The sequence below is a fragment of the Neofelis nebulosa genome, chromosome 1 (genome assembly GCF_028018385.1).
Source record: "Neofelis nebulosa isolate mNeoNeb1 chromosome 1, mNeoNeb1.pri, whole genome shotgun sequence".
Taxonomy (NCBI): domain Eukaryota; kingdom Metazoa; phylum Chordata; class Mammalia; order Carnivora; family Felidae; genus Neofelis; species Neofelis nebulosa.
In genome coordinates this window covers 25359915-25378261 of record NC_080782.1, presented here as the reverse complement: position 1 = coordinate 25378261, position 18347 = coordinate 25359915, and the positions used below count along the sequence as shown (strand labels likewise).

The window sequence follows — 18347 nt, the reverse complement described above, 5'->3', positions numbered from 1 at the left end:
TTAGTTTAAGGAGACTGCATGTGGCTTTCAATTTAGATCTGCCAGACTAGCATGTACTTAGGACAATAACGACAAAAAAGTGTCAGAACAAAACTCATTTTACTCTCACCCATTACATTTTGCCAACCATCTGTGCAAATTATTTTGGAAAAAGACTATGACTAAATATCACTAAATATCACTAAAATATAGTCATTCAGTCATATTCAATCATAGCCCATTAAGTGTTGGGCTCATCCTTGGCAAAATGATAAACAAGCCAAGTTTTTCCTCTAGAGTTATTCTTCTCTCCTGTGCTTTGGTATAGTATTCAGTAATGATCCCAAGCTATCCACGGAGAAAGCAAAGTGAGGTAGTGTCCCTGTGGTATTTAAGTGCTGACGTATCCTTTTGTTATCCTTCCCCGGGGAATTCCCATATTGAAAAGGAGGTTTTGGGGCGAAGTATTGCTAATTCTGATATTGTCATTTCAGGCGTCTGTGGGAAAAAAATTTAGGGCCATTAAAACCTATCTTCTACCCGTTACATCAGAAATTAGTTTTTTTTTTTTTTTTTTTTGTTTTTTGTTTTTTGTTTTGCATTTAGCTATGAGTAAATACTTGAAAAAAATTAAAGAAAATGTAACAGTTCTGGTTGATCCATGTGTATCTCTATTATAAAAGAAGCCCATGTGAGGTGACCAGCATTGGGAAAGATATGCCATGATTGGGTAAGGTGGGCTTTCTTTTTAATGGTGGGCAGCTATTTTCTCCTGGAAGACAGGATTTAGGTAGTTTTCTTAGATCGTGGTCAGAAAAGAATTTTGTTCTTGGAAGAAAAATTACATTAAAACCAGTACCCTCTTTCAAGAGCTCTGTATGAAGGGCTCTAGTATATTGCTTTATACAAAGTAGGCATTTAAGAATGTTGTTTTTCCTTCTTTTTTTCCTATCTAGCCATGAGGGTTAATGATTATAGTGATGATTTTTTTGGTATCTCAATTAACCATAATATAGAAAACTATTTATGATTACAAATGGATTAAGTACATGGTTATTTCCCCAGTTGTATTTTTAGAAACAGTTAAATGATAAATCCTCCCTTATAAAGCTTTGTGGGGATTTAAAAGAGATTAAATGACTGATTAAATTCACAAAACATAAAGTCAATTTTTTTTCTTACAAATAGGAGCATTCTTGTATACATATGTTCTGCGCAAGCAAATTTATGTCTGTGGTAGTCTTTTTAATAAGGAAAAATAAAACAATGGTGTTACCTTTACAACTATCACCATATTATAAATCATTCAACTACTAAAAGTATGGTTATTCCTAAGTTCATTAATATTGATAATTAATAACAATGGAAAATAAATATCATTCTTAAAGTTAGAGTTTTATAAAAGTGCACTGAAGAAATTCATTCAATCAAATGTTCCTACTCTGGGGAAACCGGGGAGGGTTGTCGTTGACATCAGTTAGAGTGATGTTCACCGTGGTGGTCCCAGATAATCCCCCCATCTGGCCACCCATATCCTTGGCTTGAATCACCACTTGGTACTGCTCTCTGTTTTCTCGATCCATGTTGAGCAAAGCTGTCTTGATGATACCTATGGATGCGAAATTCAGAAGTGGAAAGGGATGTATTAAAAATACTTTATCAAATCATTTATTTATGCAAACGTAGATGTCATCCACAATACTCAAACACTATACGGATGTAATAGGTGACATAAAGATGATTATAGATAGCCTTTATCCTGAAGGAAATTATAACCACATAGGGGAGATAGATATATTTTAAAAACACCTATGATACAAGAATAAGTACAAGTCATATCTGTAATAGTATAGATTGTAGTTAGTATAAATATCATGTGTTATAAGATAACATAGCAAAATATAACTTGGCATGTGGTACAGTGTTACACTACCATAGCTGCTTGATAAAAGACATTTAAGTGTACTATGAGGAAATTGCTAAGGAAGTCATTTCCTTGAACTGACTCTTGAGCTTTACTTTACTGAATCAGCTAATTGCTCATCAAATATACCTCCCATAATGAACGTTCAGAGGATTTTCTAAGCCACAAACTATGGTCTGAAGAAAACACAGCTCAGTTCTCCCATAATTATCATCCTGTATGATCCTAGAGAACTTAAGTTTTCCTAAAGCTGATGTGAGCATTAGTTCAACTGGTCCCAGCAGCGACCAACATTCATTCTTATGTTAGGTTAATTTTATCTCTGTTGTTCAGTAGTTATAAAATAAGTAGTTGAAAGAACTTCTAAAAGTTTGCCTAATCTCTGTGTAGGCTTTATGCTTAAATTAACAACATTCTTTCAAAAATCTTTATAGGCTTTAAAGGCTTTCAAGGCTTTATAGCCTTCTCTCGTAGCACATTCCAGTGCTTAACAACTAATGAAGCTGAAAATATCTTTTTTTTCTTTTATTTTTAACACGAACACCTCAGACAACAGGTCAGTTTTATTCCTATAGTCCTGGCTTCAGTGAAAGTGCAGCTGTGTCTGTTCTCCAATAACAGGACTTCTCTATTTAAATAGAGGAGATCACCTTAGCCTTTGTCCTTTACGTTGAATATTTCTAATTTTTTACCCTCATTGTTTTTCAACTCAACACTTTCTTTCTCCTTGGGATTCTTTCCAAGTTCGTTGCACCTCTTAACACATCAATTTACAACTGGGTGTGGTAACCTAGAAAAGTTTTGATTTCTACTAACAATAATGGATGCTTGGGAAATGTAGAAAAGGAATTCAACTCCTATTATGATAGCAAAAATATGTGTAGAATTTACCGTACAGCACAGACAATATTTCCTAAGAAACAATTCATCAGAAGATAGTATGCTACTTTGTGGATAAAATGCAGAAAAATGAGGGGTTAAAAAAAGAATTCCATTAAGGAATCCACTTTGTTTATTAGGATGCTATCAGCACGAGCTAGACAATGTCATGATAAAATCTTACTGGCTTAACACAGCTAACGTTAATTTTTTGTTCATGCTCTGAGGAGGCCAGCAAGAAGCTCTGCTGATAGTAACAGACATCCAGGCTGGAGACCAAGGCCAACATTTGTTTCCATCCATGATCACTGTGGCAGGAGGAAAGGAATGTGGATTGTGCACCAGGTCCAAAAGTTCGGCTTGGAAGTGACTTGAATCATTGCCACATATACCGGCCCAAACAAATCTCATGGCTATATCTACCTTTAGAGCAGGGTAGAGAGATGCCAAAGAACTAGTAAAAGAAGAATTGGAATATTTGTAAATAGCCCTAATGGCTATCAGGAGGTATTCGTTTTTAGGTTCACTCCAAACTGGAAGAAAAAACTAACATTGTATAAGTTTTCTGAATTTACCCTATATAAGTAAAATGGATGAAACATCCATTGTCAGATTTCTGAATTAAAATGATATGGATATCATGTTTACAAACATATTGCTGGTAAAATTTGGCAGATGAATCTAAGAATATTCAATTACACTGATTGTTTTTTTAATAAATTGTTTTTATTAAATCAATTGAAATTATGGATTGTAAAAAGAAGATCAAAAAGGAATTCTAACCTGTTTCTGATTCAACTGAAAAATAGGGCTGCCCCTGTAGGATACTATACACAACTTTAGCACTGTTGCCATAAGTTGGATCATCAGCATCAGTTGCGGTGACTTGGACAACAAATGTGCCTGTAATGACAGAAACATGAATTGAAAATAAATCAAGGACCCATGTGGATCCTTGACGCACACACAGATAGAGAAAGCGTGATCTTACTTCTGTACAAAAGTATCTTGACAAAGAAGTTGAGAATTTCAGGATGATACTAGGGTTAAAAAGCCTTGGATTTATCGGGACACCTGGGTGATTCAGTGGGTTATGCGTCCGACTGGTTCAGGTCAGGATCTCACCGCTGGTGAGTTCAAATCCCCACATCAGGCTCTGTGCTGACAGCTTGGAGTCTGCTTCAGGTTCTGTCTCCCTCTCTCTCTGCCCCTCCTCTGCTTGCACTCAGTTTCTTTCTCTCTCTCTCCAATATAAATAAACATTAAAAATTTCTTTAAAAGCCTTTGGCTTCTCATTCTGAAAGAGTGTGATCAACATTTATAAATGTTGTAAGGGTTAGGTTAAAGAGAAGCATGGGATAACCATGACCTTGGGTGAAACCAATTTCAACTAATGTCCAAAGATGAGATTTGATTGGACTCTTGCTATAGTCATTCTTTGAAGTTATCCAGACCTAAGTCAATCAGCATCTTGCATTGCTTTATCTACAGTGATTAGTTTCGGGGTTGTCCAATCATGAGGCCACTTGAGATTTTCTTGGGAATTCTGTGTCATGAGTGCTCTTTCTCCTGGACTGTAATGTGCTGATGTAGCGCCTGTCAATGCAGCAGCTATTTTGTGACCTCAGAGATGCCAGCCTGAGGACAACGCTGAATATGACAGAAAATTTCAGAGAAATAATTGAACCCAAATCAAACCATCTCAAAAGCCCATTTTATTTTTGACCTAAGTATGACTTAAGTCACTAAATACTTTTATTTGTTTAAACTAATTTGAGTTGGGTTTTCTGTTCAATAAAAGCATCCTAAATGATAAATCTATCTGATAATTCTAAGAGTTTGAAAGATCTTGAAACTTAAAAGAGGTAGTGTTGGATTAAAGAATTATTAGAATACTAGAAAATTCACATCTGGAAACTAACTCCAAAAAAATTATTATAATTACATGCACAGAGAAGGCAATGATGTTTTAGATCAGCATTCTTGTTTTAAGGACTGCAGTCACCAAATAACCTTCAAAATATTCCTGACCCCTGTGAAATTCCACACAGATTTTTATGTGTATGCTTACATGTTTATTTCACTGAAGAGAAGATCCACAGATTTTATTGGATTCTCAAAGAGATCTGTGACTTCCAAAAAAGGGTAAGACCTTACTCTGATGAAGATCATCTTATGGCTGACTTTTGATATTCATATCAGATAAACAGTAAGCATACTGTTGGAGTTCTCCTGTCCATGGGAAGGACAGGGAAGTTACATTCAGGGAGTATTAGAAGTTTTACATTGCTTTTGTAATATCTAACCAATCCCGTTTGTTGAACAAATATATTGTACTGTGGTGGATGCTCTGGATGTAACATGTTGGTGCATGAGATCGAACACCCATCCTTGTAATTTGGGAAGGAAGGTGGGGACAAAGCATTATATGACCTCAGAGCAAGAGCTAATAGTAGTTAACTAACACCCACATTCTTACTTGACATCAATATAAAATTTGAATGCTTTTATAATATGATTATCTAGATGTTTTGAGCACCTGTTAGTTGTCAGATATTGTACTGGGGGCTCTGCCCTTGTTTTCTCATTTCATCCTCATGGTAATCCTTAGCTGTTGACATTTATTATTTATTTTTTGTAGATATGAAACTGAAGGATCAGAGACATCAAGATGCTGCTTATTAGTAGAGTTTCAAATTCAGGTCTGTTTGACACCCAAAGCCCATTTATATCACCATGCTGCTATCCCACTTTGTAATGTAGGATTAAGATGCCTTTTTATATGATAATAATGACGTGTTCATTTATGATAATGGTTAATATGAATATAACTGTACCTGTATGCAAATTAGAAAGAGCCTTCCCTTTCTTTTTTATTTATTTATTAAAAAAAAATTTTTTTTTTAATGTTTTTTATTTATTTTTGGGACAGAGAGAGACAGAGCATGAACGGGGGAGGGGCAGAGAGAGAGGGAGACACAGAATCGGAAACAGGCTCCAGGCTCCGAGCCATCAGCCCAGAGCCTGACACGGGGCTCGAACTCACGGAGCGTGAGATCGTGACCTGGCTGAAGTCGGACGCTTAACCGACTGCGCCACCCAGGCGCCCCGAGCCTTCCCTTTCTTAAGACATGTTACGTCCAGCTGCCCCCAGATATTTATAATACATAGTTAATTCTAACATAGTTCAAAAGTGAATGGCACCCTCTATAGTTGTGGGGGTGACACCTTGCACATCAAATTTTGTTTTCTGGAAACTCTTTTGCTGGGTGGTGCTGATGTTGAGACTATTGCTTATTAATTGTTCCTTACTTTTACCACATAGAGGAAAAATATTTTTTTTCCTAACAAATCTTCCTCTTAAAAGAGTTTTAATCCCTCTCTTTTGCTTGGCTGATGGTTTGTGATTTTTCTGATGAAACAAAGTGGTTTTAAGTAATGAGACGAGCAGCTTCTTCATGAGAAAGATTTAGATGGTTTACAATCATTTCCATAGATTAGGTTTTTCTAAGTCTTGGAACTGTGACCTAAAATGCCTCTGATATCTGACTCATAGAATTATAGAAGAGTTATTATTAAGTAATTTAGCCCTTTTGAATTTGACACCGAATGAAAATAAAAATAACCCTTTATTCAGGTAGCTTAAAATTTGTCACTGTTTCCCATTAAGTATTTTAATACGGCTAAGAGTGATGTCAGTAGGATTTTTTAAAATTTAAATTGTGTTGACCTCCCAATTTAAGCAAATTAGAAGCATACATATTAACTTTAAAATTGGTAGTAGAATTGTGCACAAAATATTAATTCATCATATTAATGTCATGAAAATCTCTTAATTTCCATCACTTAGTAAAGGATACATCCCCTAAACAACCCCTGCATAATTATGGATTTTTTTTTTTTAAGTTTTCTTTGAGTCTCTTTCCCAAACACATATTTACTTAAAGCAACTGTCATTACTCTCCAGTCTGGAATGTAAACTCAGGCTTTTGTTTCACACTGGAGAGATCCTAACCTCAAGCCAAGTACCAATATGTGCTAAGAGAGGTGGAGAGGGCTGCTGTCTCTCAGCCTGAGGACCAGGGTGGGCACCTGGGGAGGCAGGAAGTAGATGAGATGATATCTCTTTCTTCCTCCTGTTCTTGCCTGACATTTTTTCATCCCTTCATCATTAGAGGAAATGCTGTTTTCTTATAATAAAATGAGACTAGAGTAATATTTGGAAACATAAAGGGATTGTTTGAAATATGATAGTTTTAGAATTTAGCATCTACATTCATTCACCTCAGTAAATTTCACTCCTAGGATTCTTTATTCAGTTGACGTACTAGAGGAGAGACATCATGTGGTTGAAATCACATCTCACTCACCAACATCAGACATTTCGGGAACAGTGGCCGTGTAAACATCCTTGGTAAATATTGGTTCATTGTCGTTGATGTCATGGATCTTGATGATGAATTCAGATTCGGGCTCCACGGGTCTCCCTGTTCTTCTGTTTATAGCTTGAGCTCGAAGGATGTAAACAGGTTTTTCTTCCCTGTCCAGCCTCTTGGTGGCCTGTATGTCTCCTGTGTTTTCATTGATAATGAAGAGATCTCCTGCTCCATCTCCTGAAAGGATATATTTAAGTGATCCATCTCCTCTATCCTGGTCTGAATGTAACTAGTGTAGAAAAAAAAAATTAAAGAAAGTAAAAGTCAAGCATGTGATTCTAAACTGTTTGTCTTGTTAACTTTTATTCATTCCTTTCTGAGGGAGGCAGGTTTGAGGGTTTTTTTTTTTTTTCTTATTGTTTACTTAAATCCTCAATAGTAATGCCATTCATTAATGAATATGTTTCCTTATAATCATAGAAATTTCTAGAACTGGAACAGAGCTTGTAGAAAATGTAGTAATCCTTGTTTTGAAGAAGGGAACACTGAAGTCCAGAGTAATAGCAAAATGCCTAAGGACGTATTAACCTGGTTGGAATGAAACTCTTTTCACTACTTTCCTATTTTCACCATAGCATTCAGATTCTACAAATACACTCTACTGTTCACTTTTATGTATCTGGACATACTAGAGAAGTGACATGCTATGGAGAAAATAATTTTGTTTTTGTTTTGTTTTTGTTTTTTTTAGAGAGAGAAAGAGCATGTGCACAGGGGAGAGGGGCAGAGGGGGAGGGAGAGAGAGAGAGAATCTTTTTTTTTTTTAAGTTTATTTATTTTGAGAGCGACAGAGAAAGCGTGAGTGGGGGAGGAGCAAAGAGAGAAGGAGAGAGAGAATTCTGAACAGGCTCCCCACTGTCAGCGCACAGCCCAGCTTGGGCCTCAGTCTCATGAACTGTGAGATCATGACCTGAGCTGAAAGCAAGAGTTGGACGCTTAATCCACTGAGCCACCCAGGAGCCCTAAGGATTTTGGTTTTTGAAACAGAGAGACCGGAGTACATTCTGACTCTATACTTTGCTATCTTGGTGAATTTAGGGAAGCTACTCAATCTCATTGAGTTTCATGTGATGGAGTTTATAATCACTTTTCTGGGAAGATGTGATATTTATTTAATTACTTATGAAATTCAACTCAAAGCATTTGAGAAACATCTTAAGTGTTGCCATGAACAATGCCTTGAAAATCCCTTACTAGATAATTTACAAGGGCACTTAGAACAAGAACATTTAATAGTCAGATTTTCATTTAATATAGGAGAGGATCTTCTAAAAAGTGGAGCCAGACTAAAATGGAATAATCTGCTTTATAAAATAGTGGGTTCCCTTCTCCTGAAGGTAATCAGGCGGAGGCTCTGATAAGATTAACCATCAGTGAGGGGCATCTGGGTGGCTCAGTCGATTAAGCATCTGACTCCTGATTTCAGTTCAGGTCATGATCTCATGGTTTGTGAGATTGAGCCCCGCATCGGACTCTGCCCTGGCAGTGAGGAGCCTGCTTGGGATTCTCTCTCCCTCACTCTCTGCCCCTCCCCTACTCACACTCTCTCTGTCTCTCTCAAAATAAATAAATAAACATTAAAAAAAAGATTAACTGTCAGTGAAATGGGTCAGGTTAAAGGTTGAATTAAATGAGCGCTAATATACCATTGGAGTGAAAGATAATCATTCTAACTTGGAGAACTCGCCTGTGTTGCCTATCCCAGAGATGATTTCCAGAGCTTTGAGTTTCTGTTGTGTCTTTGGGTCCCTTTTTCCCACCTTAGTAAAAGTTCAGAAGGTATTTTTCCTAGGTCTTCAGATAAGCTAACTCTATTCATAAATTTTCAAAAATTAAAATTGAGGAGATCTATTTGAAAAGACCAGTTATAAGTATTAGCTGCATACAGACAAGATAGTTTATTGGTAAGGTAGCTAAGCTCTACCTTATTTCAACTCTGTCTAAACATAGTATAGGCTATGTTACAACAGTTATGGCAACAACAGCAACAGGTAAGCCAACTCTGTGTCCTGTTGATGAATACTATACAAAATGCTCAGAATAGTGTCTATAACCACATTTGAAAACAAACTCTCAAGGCAAAAGGGACTTTTAAAATAAGCGAACCCAGCCTTTCTAAAAAATGATATCCCATGGAATATCAATTATCTAAAATGCTGAGAAGGGGTTCTGCGGCCCCATATGTTTGGGGATTACTTCGTTTTTCTGCCTTTTTCTTAGGAGTCACCCAGTGTACATTAACGTATTAAAGGCTGTCACTGCCTCCAGTTTAAAACTGTACTTGACTGTATTTAATCTAGCTTTCCCGGGGGCTCCTGGGTGGCTCAGTCAGGTGAGCATCTGACTTTTGATTTCGGCTTAGGTCATGATCTCATGGTTCGTGGGCTTGAACCTGCATCAGGGTCTGTCTCCCTTCTCTCTCTGCCCCTCCTCTGTTGACTTTCTATGTCTCTCTCAAAATAAATAAATAATCACTTAAAAAAAAAAAAAAAAAACCAAACTAGTTTTCCCGAACGTTCTTGTGCAAAGAATCCTTTGTGGGTGTTGGCATTCCCGAGAACAATTTTCTAAGAGACACACTTTGGGAAGCATGAACTAATTGAATCCATCATAGCAGAATCAAGAAAATTAACACTCCGGTTTATGTAGTATTTCCAAAATCATACACCTTGTGTGAAGTCGGAAGATTAGAACTTGAACACAAGAAGAGGCCCTACAGGTTATTCAGTGCAACCTCCTTGTTTTTAGAGATAGGGAAACTGTGTCCAAAGCCACACAGCTAATGCTAGTTAACAGCAGAGTTTGAGGAAGAGAATATTATTCATACAATTAGTAGCCTTGAAAGCAATTTGGCAGAAATAATGGAAGATGAATGGGAACGGGGAGGAAATTGCTTAGAAGTGAGACAAACGCAATAAGAAATGTAAAACAAAAGAGGACTCCATGATTTGTGTAATGTGATATGCTAAGGAAACGTTGAAACCGTGATTACACAGAAAGAGCCACTGGGGAAAGTTTAACTCTCCATCGTCAAATCCTAATGACTGAAGAGAGCTTTTAAAAGGCTATTTCATTAACTCATGAGTAATGAAACCAACATCACCGCCCATTGGATCTGGCTTCTGGGCAGCCATGGTTAGCAAACCCGGCACTGGGTGGGTGGGGGGAACCGCACCAGAGTTCCAAATAGGAGTTGTGCTCATTCTCTCTCGCTCACCAAGTGTAAGATCATGGCAGCATCAATTAACCTCGCTGGGCCAAGATCCTTATCAATAAAATGAGGATAATAGAACCACAGGACCAGGCTATCATGAAGATCTGATTAGAGACTATGTACAAATACTACGTTAATTCCTATGCGAACATGAAGTAAGAGCACATTTTAAGATACCATTCCTAAGCTCCTCATTCAAAATAAGCATGTTTTGGCTCTTATTTTGACTTTGAGAACTTTGTTGTGAGGACTTTGAAAACCCAATTTTATAAACCCATAGTATCTCTAAGGTAAAATCTGTCATCAAAAGCTAGTATTCTTCTACCGGTGGCAGTCGCTGTCTTCCCATGTGATACATTGTATTCTGCATCCCACTAGATTGTAGACGCCCCTCGGCTGGTTCTTTCATCACTCTCGATATGTAATTGTTGCACACTTAGTAGGTGAAGACCACATCTGGTCACAAGATTTATTCAGGTAAAAGTAATCAGAAACTTATTTTTAGCTGTCAGGAGAGACCATTCCGATGACTTATGGAACAAACACCCGAGACGATATAAAAGGGCAGCAGAGACGCCAACGAAGAGTATGAACAGGATTGCTCTGCAGATCCCGATTCTGATTTATCAACATTTGAAAACTGGTGGGAAAATGCATCTCTTTACTCAGGCCTTGTCTGATAATAAAACAATTTAGCCTCATCCCCCTCGAGGTGCAGTGCCTGTGTCTGATACAGTACACGGAGCAGAAACCTCCGGAAGCCTTTGTGTGCTCTTTCCCCGCTTGCCCCTCCTTCCACGCACCTCCCCCCGGGCCAGTTCTTTTCTCTCTTCTTGGGGAAAAGAGGAAACATGAGACATCAGTGCTAGTGAAAGTGATGGTGGCAACCAGACATTAGGGGTTTATTGAGCACTTAGATTTTAATTGGATTTTTTCTTTTGTGATGTCATTCATCATGGCCACTGTAAAAGGCAGAAGTTAAACAACAACAAATAAAAGGTTGTAGGCTGCCCGAGGCATGTTTTTACTAATTTCAGTTTAATGTGGCTGTTCCATTAAGTTTAATCATCTGGCTCACTTTTAATGATTCACCATCAAGTAAAAATTATCCACTTTCCCCAGAAAGTCACATCTCATCTGGGGCTGGCAGGACTTTTTACTACTGTACCTGTAGCATTTTGTTCCAGAAGGAGCTCAGGGCCTTTGTTTTTCCATTGATTTATTATTAAAGTGCAGCACCTTGACAAATAAATACAGGGATTTGGGGTTGCAGACACAGGCCCACAGAGGGTAACACCAAAGCAGTGCCGGCCTCTTTTTACCTGCTACACGTGCCAGCTCTGAACTTGATTTTGACTCCAATTCATTTTTTTTAAGTTTATTTATTTATTTAGAGAGAGAGAACTAGCAGGGGAGGGGCAGAGAGAAGGGGGGACAGAGGATCCCAAGCAGGCTCTGTGCTGACAGCAGAGAGCCCAAAGCAGGGCTCGAGCTCACAAACTGTGAGATCCTGACCTGAGCTGAAGTCGGATGCTTAACTGACTGAGCCACCCAGGTGCCCCTTGACTCCAATTCAAAAGTATAACACTAATTGTGCAGATTTCAGTTTCAGATTTTCAGTCTGTCACTGAGTCACTGAGTATCTGCTACAGCCTGAAAGGGGTCTAGAAAAGGAATTATGTGATTTTTTTTTTCTGAAATAAAAAATTAGATTATGGCTAATATCTAGAGTGTAGTGCAAATGTGATGTGGCCATTTGAGAAATGTAAAGGTTGACAACTGGAGATGTCACAGGGCAATCAGAACAGTTGTGAAAAGGTGTCTGAAGGGGACTGAGGTGGAGAAACTGGAGTTATGGTGGAGAGAGAGAGAGAGAACAACCTCTTACTAAATAGATTGAATGTTATTTTAAATTAGGAAAATAAGTCTATGATCAAGTTAGGACAAACTGAGGCTGAACTGAATGCAATATATATATATACATATATATGTGTATATATATATATATGTATATATATGTGTGTGTATATATATGTATATATGCATACATCTCTCTACATGATGCATTATACATAATGCTAATGAATATCTTGATATTGTGAAGGCTGTGAAGAGGTTGTTGAGTAGAGTTCATACCAGGAAGAAATTCAACCTTGCTTGAAGTACATAGAAGGGATTAGAAGTAGATTCTGTTTTAGAGATTATAGGGTTAGGTAAACAATATCTTTCAAATTTTATTTTAAAGTTTATTTGTTTATTCTGAGAGAGAGAGAGAGAGAGAGAGAGAGAGAGATTGAGAGAGAGAATGAGAGAGAGAGAGAGAATGAGAATCCTAGGCAGGCTCTGAGCCTGATGCGGGGCTCCAACTCACAAATTGTGAGATCATGACCTGAATTGAAGTCAGGTGCTCAACTGACTGAGCCACCCGGGTGCCCCCCACAATTTGTGTTTTAAGAAGCCTTCCAGGGGCGGGGGTGCCTGGGTGGCTCAGTCAGGTAAGCATCTGACTTTGGCTCAGGTCATGATCTCACAGTCAGTGAGTTCGAGTCCCGCATTGTGCTCTGTGCTGACAGCTCAGAGCCTGGAGCCTACTTCTGATTCTGTGTCTCCCTCTCTCTCTCTGCTCCTCCCCCACTCACGCTCTCTCTCTGCCTCTCAAAGATGAATAAGTGTAAAAAAAAAAAGAAGACCTCCAGGTAATTCCGATGAGTGATGAACGTTGATTACCATTGCCTTAACTAGTATAATTGTAATAGTTAACAGCATGGACTTGGGCAAGGGAAACACATGGGTGTAGGGATGCCCAGCTGGCTCCGTCGGTGGAGCATGGAACTCTGGATCTCGGGGTTGTGAGTTCAAGCCCCATGTCGGGTGTAGAGATTACATGAAAGAACAAAAAATCTTAATTAAAAAAAATAAAAGAAACGGGTGGAAATGCATGCTGTGTACTAGTTGTATAACTTGGGAGAATTTAGTTAATCTCTGCAAGTCTCAGTTACCTCACCTCTATGATAGGAATCATGATACTTAGTTTACAGGAATGTTGCCCTGAAAATTAATGAAATAATGTATGTAAAATGCTTCGCCGGAGGCCTAACTCAGAAATGCTTCAATAAATTATTCTCTCATCATAAACCTGAGTATTCAGAAGGTGGCAAGATTTGGGTCTGAATTCTGACTTTCCTGTTAATTAACTAAATTAATTAAATTTCCTTAATTTCATTCTGTCATCTATAAGATAGAACTCAGAACAATTAACTTTGCCAGTTATTCCTCCTCTACTTGCCCTTTAAAAGTTGGTAACCCTCAGGCCTATGTCTCAGGTCCTTGTCATTCCATTTCACATATTCTCTCCAAATGAGATCATCTCTCTATTTTTCTGTGTTCAACTATTACCTCTGTGGCCTTGATGCCCAAATCTATTTGAGAGTATCTATACCCCGGGGCCAGTTTTTTGAGATAGAGAGACAAAGGTGCAAGTCTCTTGGACAACTTATGCTCAGTACTTCCCAACTGACTTTATCACCCTCTCTCCAAATCTACTCCTCCTCTGTATGTCCCATCTCTGTAAAGGCCATCAGAGAGTCATCCTAGACCTTCACCTCTGCCTCAATCATCCACATTCATTAGCCACCAAACCCCTGTAAGTTCTAACTCTTACATATACCTTGACTCACCTACTTGCCTTCATTTCCACCACCATGGTCCAGGTCACTGCCCTTTCTCCTCAGTCTGTTGTAATGACGCCCTCCTAACACACTCAGTCTTACTTCCTCTCAATCTATTTTCCTTTCTGTGACTAGCCCAACTTAAACAATAGCACCACTAATTCTGAAGATGCCATTCTCCTCTAATTAAATCCTCTGGTGTTTTCTCTTTACTCTCAGGATTAAAGTGCTCATCCTCACTCCTTAACGTGGCCTCCAAAGTCCACCATGGTCTCTGCCTCCCTAGTCTCCTCAGTCACCATTCTCTCCCTGACACTCCTTGTTTCAGTGTACTCTTCTTACTGTAGTTTCTAAAGGATGTGTTAGTCTCTCACATATCTAGGCCTCCTGCATATGGTCCCCTTGGCATAAAGTCCTTTTGAACAACTTCACCTGGTTGATCTCACCCATATATCAGGTCTGCATAATCTTCATTTCCTCAGGAAAGCCTTCCCTAAGCTGCTAGTCTGAGATTCCTCTGCTATACGTGCTCAATGTATTCCCCATTTAGCCATTAAAGAATTCTATTTTTTTGATGACTTGTTTCACAGCTATTTTCATGTTTCAATCAGCAAACAGCTAGATTGCAAGTTTCATGAAAGAAGGCACCAAAACTGCCTGGTTAATTTCTGTATTCTCAGCACCCAACATTACTGGCACATTGTAGTTCCTCAATAATTAATGATTTTAAGGAATTAATGAATGAATGTTGTAAAGATAAAATTGGACAAAATATCGATAATCATCGAAGGTTTCTGACACATGGAAGACAATCAATAAATCTTAGTGTCCTCCATCTACTGTTTTGCTTCATTTTAGTGTAACTCTATGCACCAAGATTATCCATTCCTGAAGCTGTCAGACCACTTAGCAGTTACTACCAACACTAGGCATGTGATGTAATATGAGTGATCTGAGGGAGGAATTCAAGTTGTTCCCCCGTATCTAAAAATATTTATTTTATAACCAATTAAATCTTAATACAATAATAAAACCAACTTGTATTGGGTTTGTTGAAAAAACTAGACAAGTTATAAATACATCGAGGACACTGCCCATTATAAGTATACTGAGTGCTGGGACAGAAGTCACCTGTCAAGGGTGAAGAAGCTTCAAGATTCATTCCGCTATATTTCAAATATCATCCTGTTACAGAAACTAATGGATAATGAAAGGAAAATGCTCCATTTCACAGAAACATTGTTCCATAATAAAAATAATTTAACTTTATGAACCAAGGCCACTTAAAAACACATATGGGCCTGAAGGACTGTATGAGATGGTGCATAAAAAAAAAAATCACACTTGCCTTATGCAAACTTGCAGTTTAGGCTTGGAAAAACTGACTCATGTAAAAGATACAGAATAAAAGCAGAGATTAGACACTTGAGCACTGTCATTAAGTATTAGGAATAATAAGGTGAGTAAAAAGCCGGAGGATAGCATAGAAGGCACTTGTAAATTGGACAAGGTGGAGTCAGGGAACATGTTAGCTCTTTGATGGTTTATGAAAACTTCTTGGAGAAGGTAGGATTACTGATGGGAGACAAACGACTTAGCATCCAGTATGAGCACGTGGCATGGTTTCAAGGCTCAGTGTAGGAGAAAATCAGAGGAGGCTTTGAGAATGTGCCTGGGGTAATAAAAGCAATAAAGTCAGCTAAAATAGAAACACTCCTTCCCTTGAGTTGCTGGGTCACATATTTTCTCACACTGCACTCAGATGTGCAAGGGAAGATGCAGCTTCCTTATTTATTTATTTTTTTTATAGTTTATCCCTTAAGCTCTAATCCCATTGAGTATTAGGAACTCAATATTAGGTTGAACATCGAGTCAATAATTTAGTGCAATCCAATAACGTCTACCTGATTCAATAATAGAGTCTCTTTAGATAACTCTTTTAGATAAATCTCAGTCTTTCTGGCTTCTGCTTTCTCTCTTTGCCCCTGATCCAGTCCAGGATACCTCCTGGGTGTATAAAGGAGAGAGACTCACATGGTCTGCGTCAGAGGGAAATTTGGGGGCTTTTGGAGCCAAGGGCAGTCCTTGTACTGCCCTCTGGCCCACTGATTTCTAGACAATATCTCATCCATTACTTTCTTCAGTGGCATGTGTGTGTTTTGGCAGGTAGAAACATGATCTCAGTTCTCCAAGATCAAAGGTGAGGAGCTCAATCCTGCCTGCCTCATTGCCATCAGAAACCCCCCTGATGTCTGACTGTGACTCTTCCATTGCTCTTGGCTCTGTGGTCCTAGCTTACAGGGTTGCTTTGTCTTTGATAGGTACCATCTATGGTATCATCCACTTCTTTCTTGCCCTAGAGAAACCCAGGAAGTCTCCTGAGAGCTAAAAGGGGGCTTCTCCTTCACCACATGATTGCCCCAAATGGGAATGGACAAAAACCACTCTGCTTTTACCTTTAACTCACAAACTTGCCACTGCTGCCTGGGAACTTCAGATATAATGTCAAGGCCATAGAAAGGACTTCAGGGGCGCCTGGGTGGCTCAGTTGGTTGAGCACTGACTTCGGTCAGGTCATGATCTCACAGTTCATGGGTTCGAGCCCTGCATTGGGCTCTGTGCTGACAGCTCAGAGCCTGGAGCCTGCTTTGGATTCTGTGTCTCCCTCTCTCTCTCTCTGCCCCTCCCCCATTGTGCTTTGTCTCTGTCTCTCAAAAATAAACATTTAAAAAAAATTTAAAAAAAAAGAAAAAAAGAAAGGACTTCAGATACATATAGGACTGTGTGTTTGTATGTTTAATAGCCAGGACTGTGAAATTCCTCCCTTGGCTTTAGGAATACCCCCACCAAAACAGTTTTGGTGAGAGGAAGAGCCAATTCCCACTCTTAAATCAAGAAGACAATGGGAGTGGAAGTGTGATATGCAGTCCGGAGCCTGGCACCAATAATTTTTGGTGACTATATTTATAAATGGAATTCATGAGTTTTATTCTAGTTGGTTAGGCCCCTCTCTTGATACATTAAATGGGCTCTAAAGGAATCTAGAAAATCTCTTTTTCTCTGACAAAACCTAGGATCAAGCTGCCTCCATATCCCATGTTCTTTTTCAAGTATACTATGTTTTCTCTTATAACGACCTTAAAAATTATACTCTATAAAATATAAATAACTTGATTGATTTTTATAGCGGTGGACATATTTTATCTTTAAAGCATCCTCTTATATAATTCATCATTTGACAACTGGTCTGGCTGCGATTTGGGAAAATAATAATAGCCATTTATTAAGCCCATTCTGTGGGCCAGGATATGTGCTGAAATCATTACATAGATTATATAGATGTATATCATGACACTCTTCATATTTCCTCCTAACTGATGAGGAAACCAAGGCAAGATAAGAGTTAGGTAATTTCTTGGCATCATACAACCAACACGAGTCCAGATGATCTGATACCACAGTGTCTTATGTTAACCACAACAAAAATATTATCTCTAGATGTTTACATTCAGATCTATGAACCATTCATTAAAGGATTACTCTGTACCAAACTGTATTTTAAGTGCTGAGTAACAAAGATCTAATTCAGGATTTTTAACCTCTGCACTATTGACATTTTGTGTTGAGTAACTCTCTGTAGTGGGACGTAGACTATGCATTGTAGGGTATTTAGCAGCACTCCTGGCTCCTACCCACCAGATGCCTATAGGACGTTTCAAGTTACAACAACCAAAGATGTCTCCAGATGTTGTCAAGTGTCCACTGGGGGACAAATTGCCTCCATTGAGAACCACTGATTGTGTGCTCGCTTCGGCAGCACATATACTAAAATTGGAATAAGAACCACTGATTGAATTCTGTCTACCTATTTGTTCGTCCATCTATCATCTATCATCTTTCTGTCCTTCCATTTTTTCTCATTGTGTACATTGTTATGCTTAAAATACATTCAAATAATACCATAAAGATTCTGCATTTGCAGAGATGCCACACGACCCCACTCAATTCAATCTTTTATCTTTTGTTAGGTTTAATAACCATTGAAACAGACCTTGTGTTACATGGAGGAGAATTTCTGACAAAGTGCTAAAAGCAAAAGAATTTTAAATTTAAACTCAGGAGAAATTTATTAATTCCCTTGACATTTATCTTTTACACTCAATACCTTGAATTTAATGTCAAAAGTACCAGAGCAACTATAAAATGAATAAAACTTGAGTGCTATAATAGTTGTGGTAGGCAGAATA

The 18347-nt window shown here is 38.3% G+C and overlaps 1 protein-coding gene across 9 annotated transcripts in view; it reads right to left on the bottom strand.

The window, feature by feature from the left end:
* The window catches only part of CDH6 (cadherin 6), a 127618-nt gene that overhangs the window by 23376 nt on the left and 85895 nt on the right, over window positions 1–18347 (bottom strand). For all 9 annotated transcript variants that reach the window (XM_058716384.1, XM_058716452.1, XM_058716390.1 and 6 more), the window contains 3 exons: window positions 7153–7447; window positions 3566–3685; window positions 1421–1588 (listed from right to left, as the gene is read on the bottom strand). In XM_058716384.1, the coding sequence (XP_058572367.1) occupies window positions 1421–1588; window positions 3566–3685; window positions 7153–7447 (583 nt within the window). The remainder of the gene's footprint in view (window positions 1–1420; window positions 1589–3565; window positions 3686–7152; window positions 7448–18347) is intronic.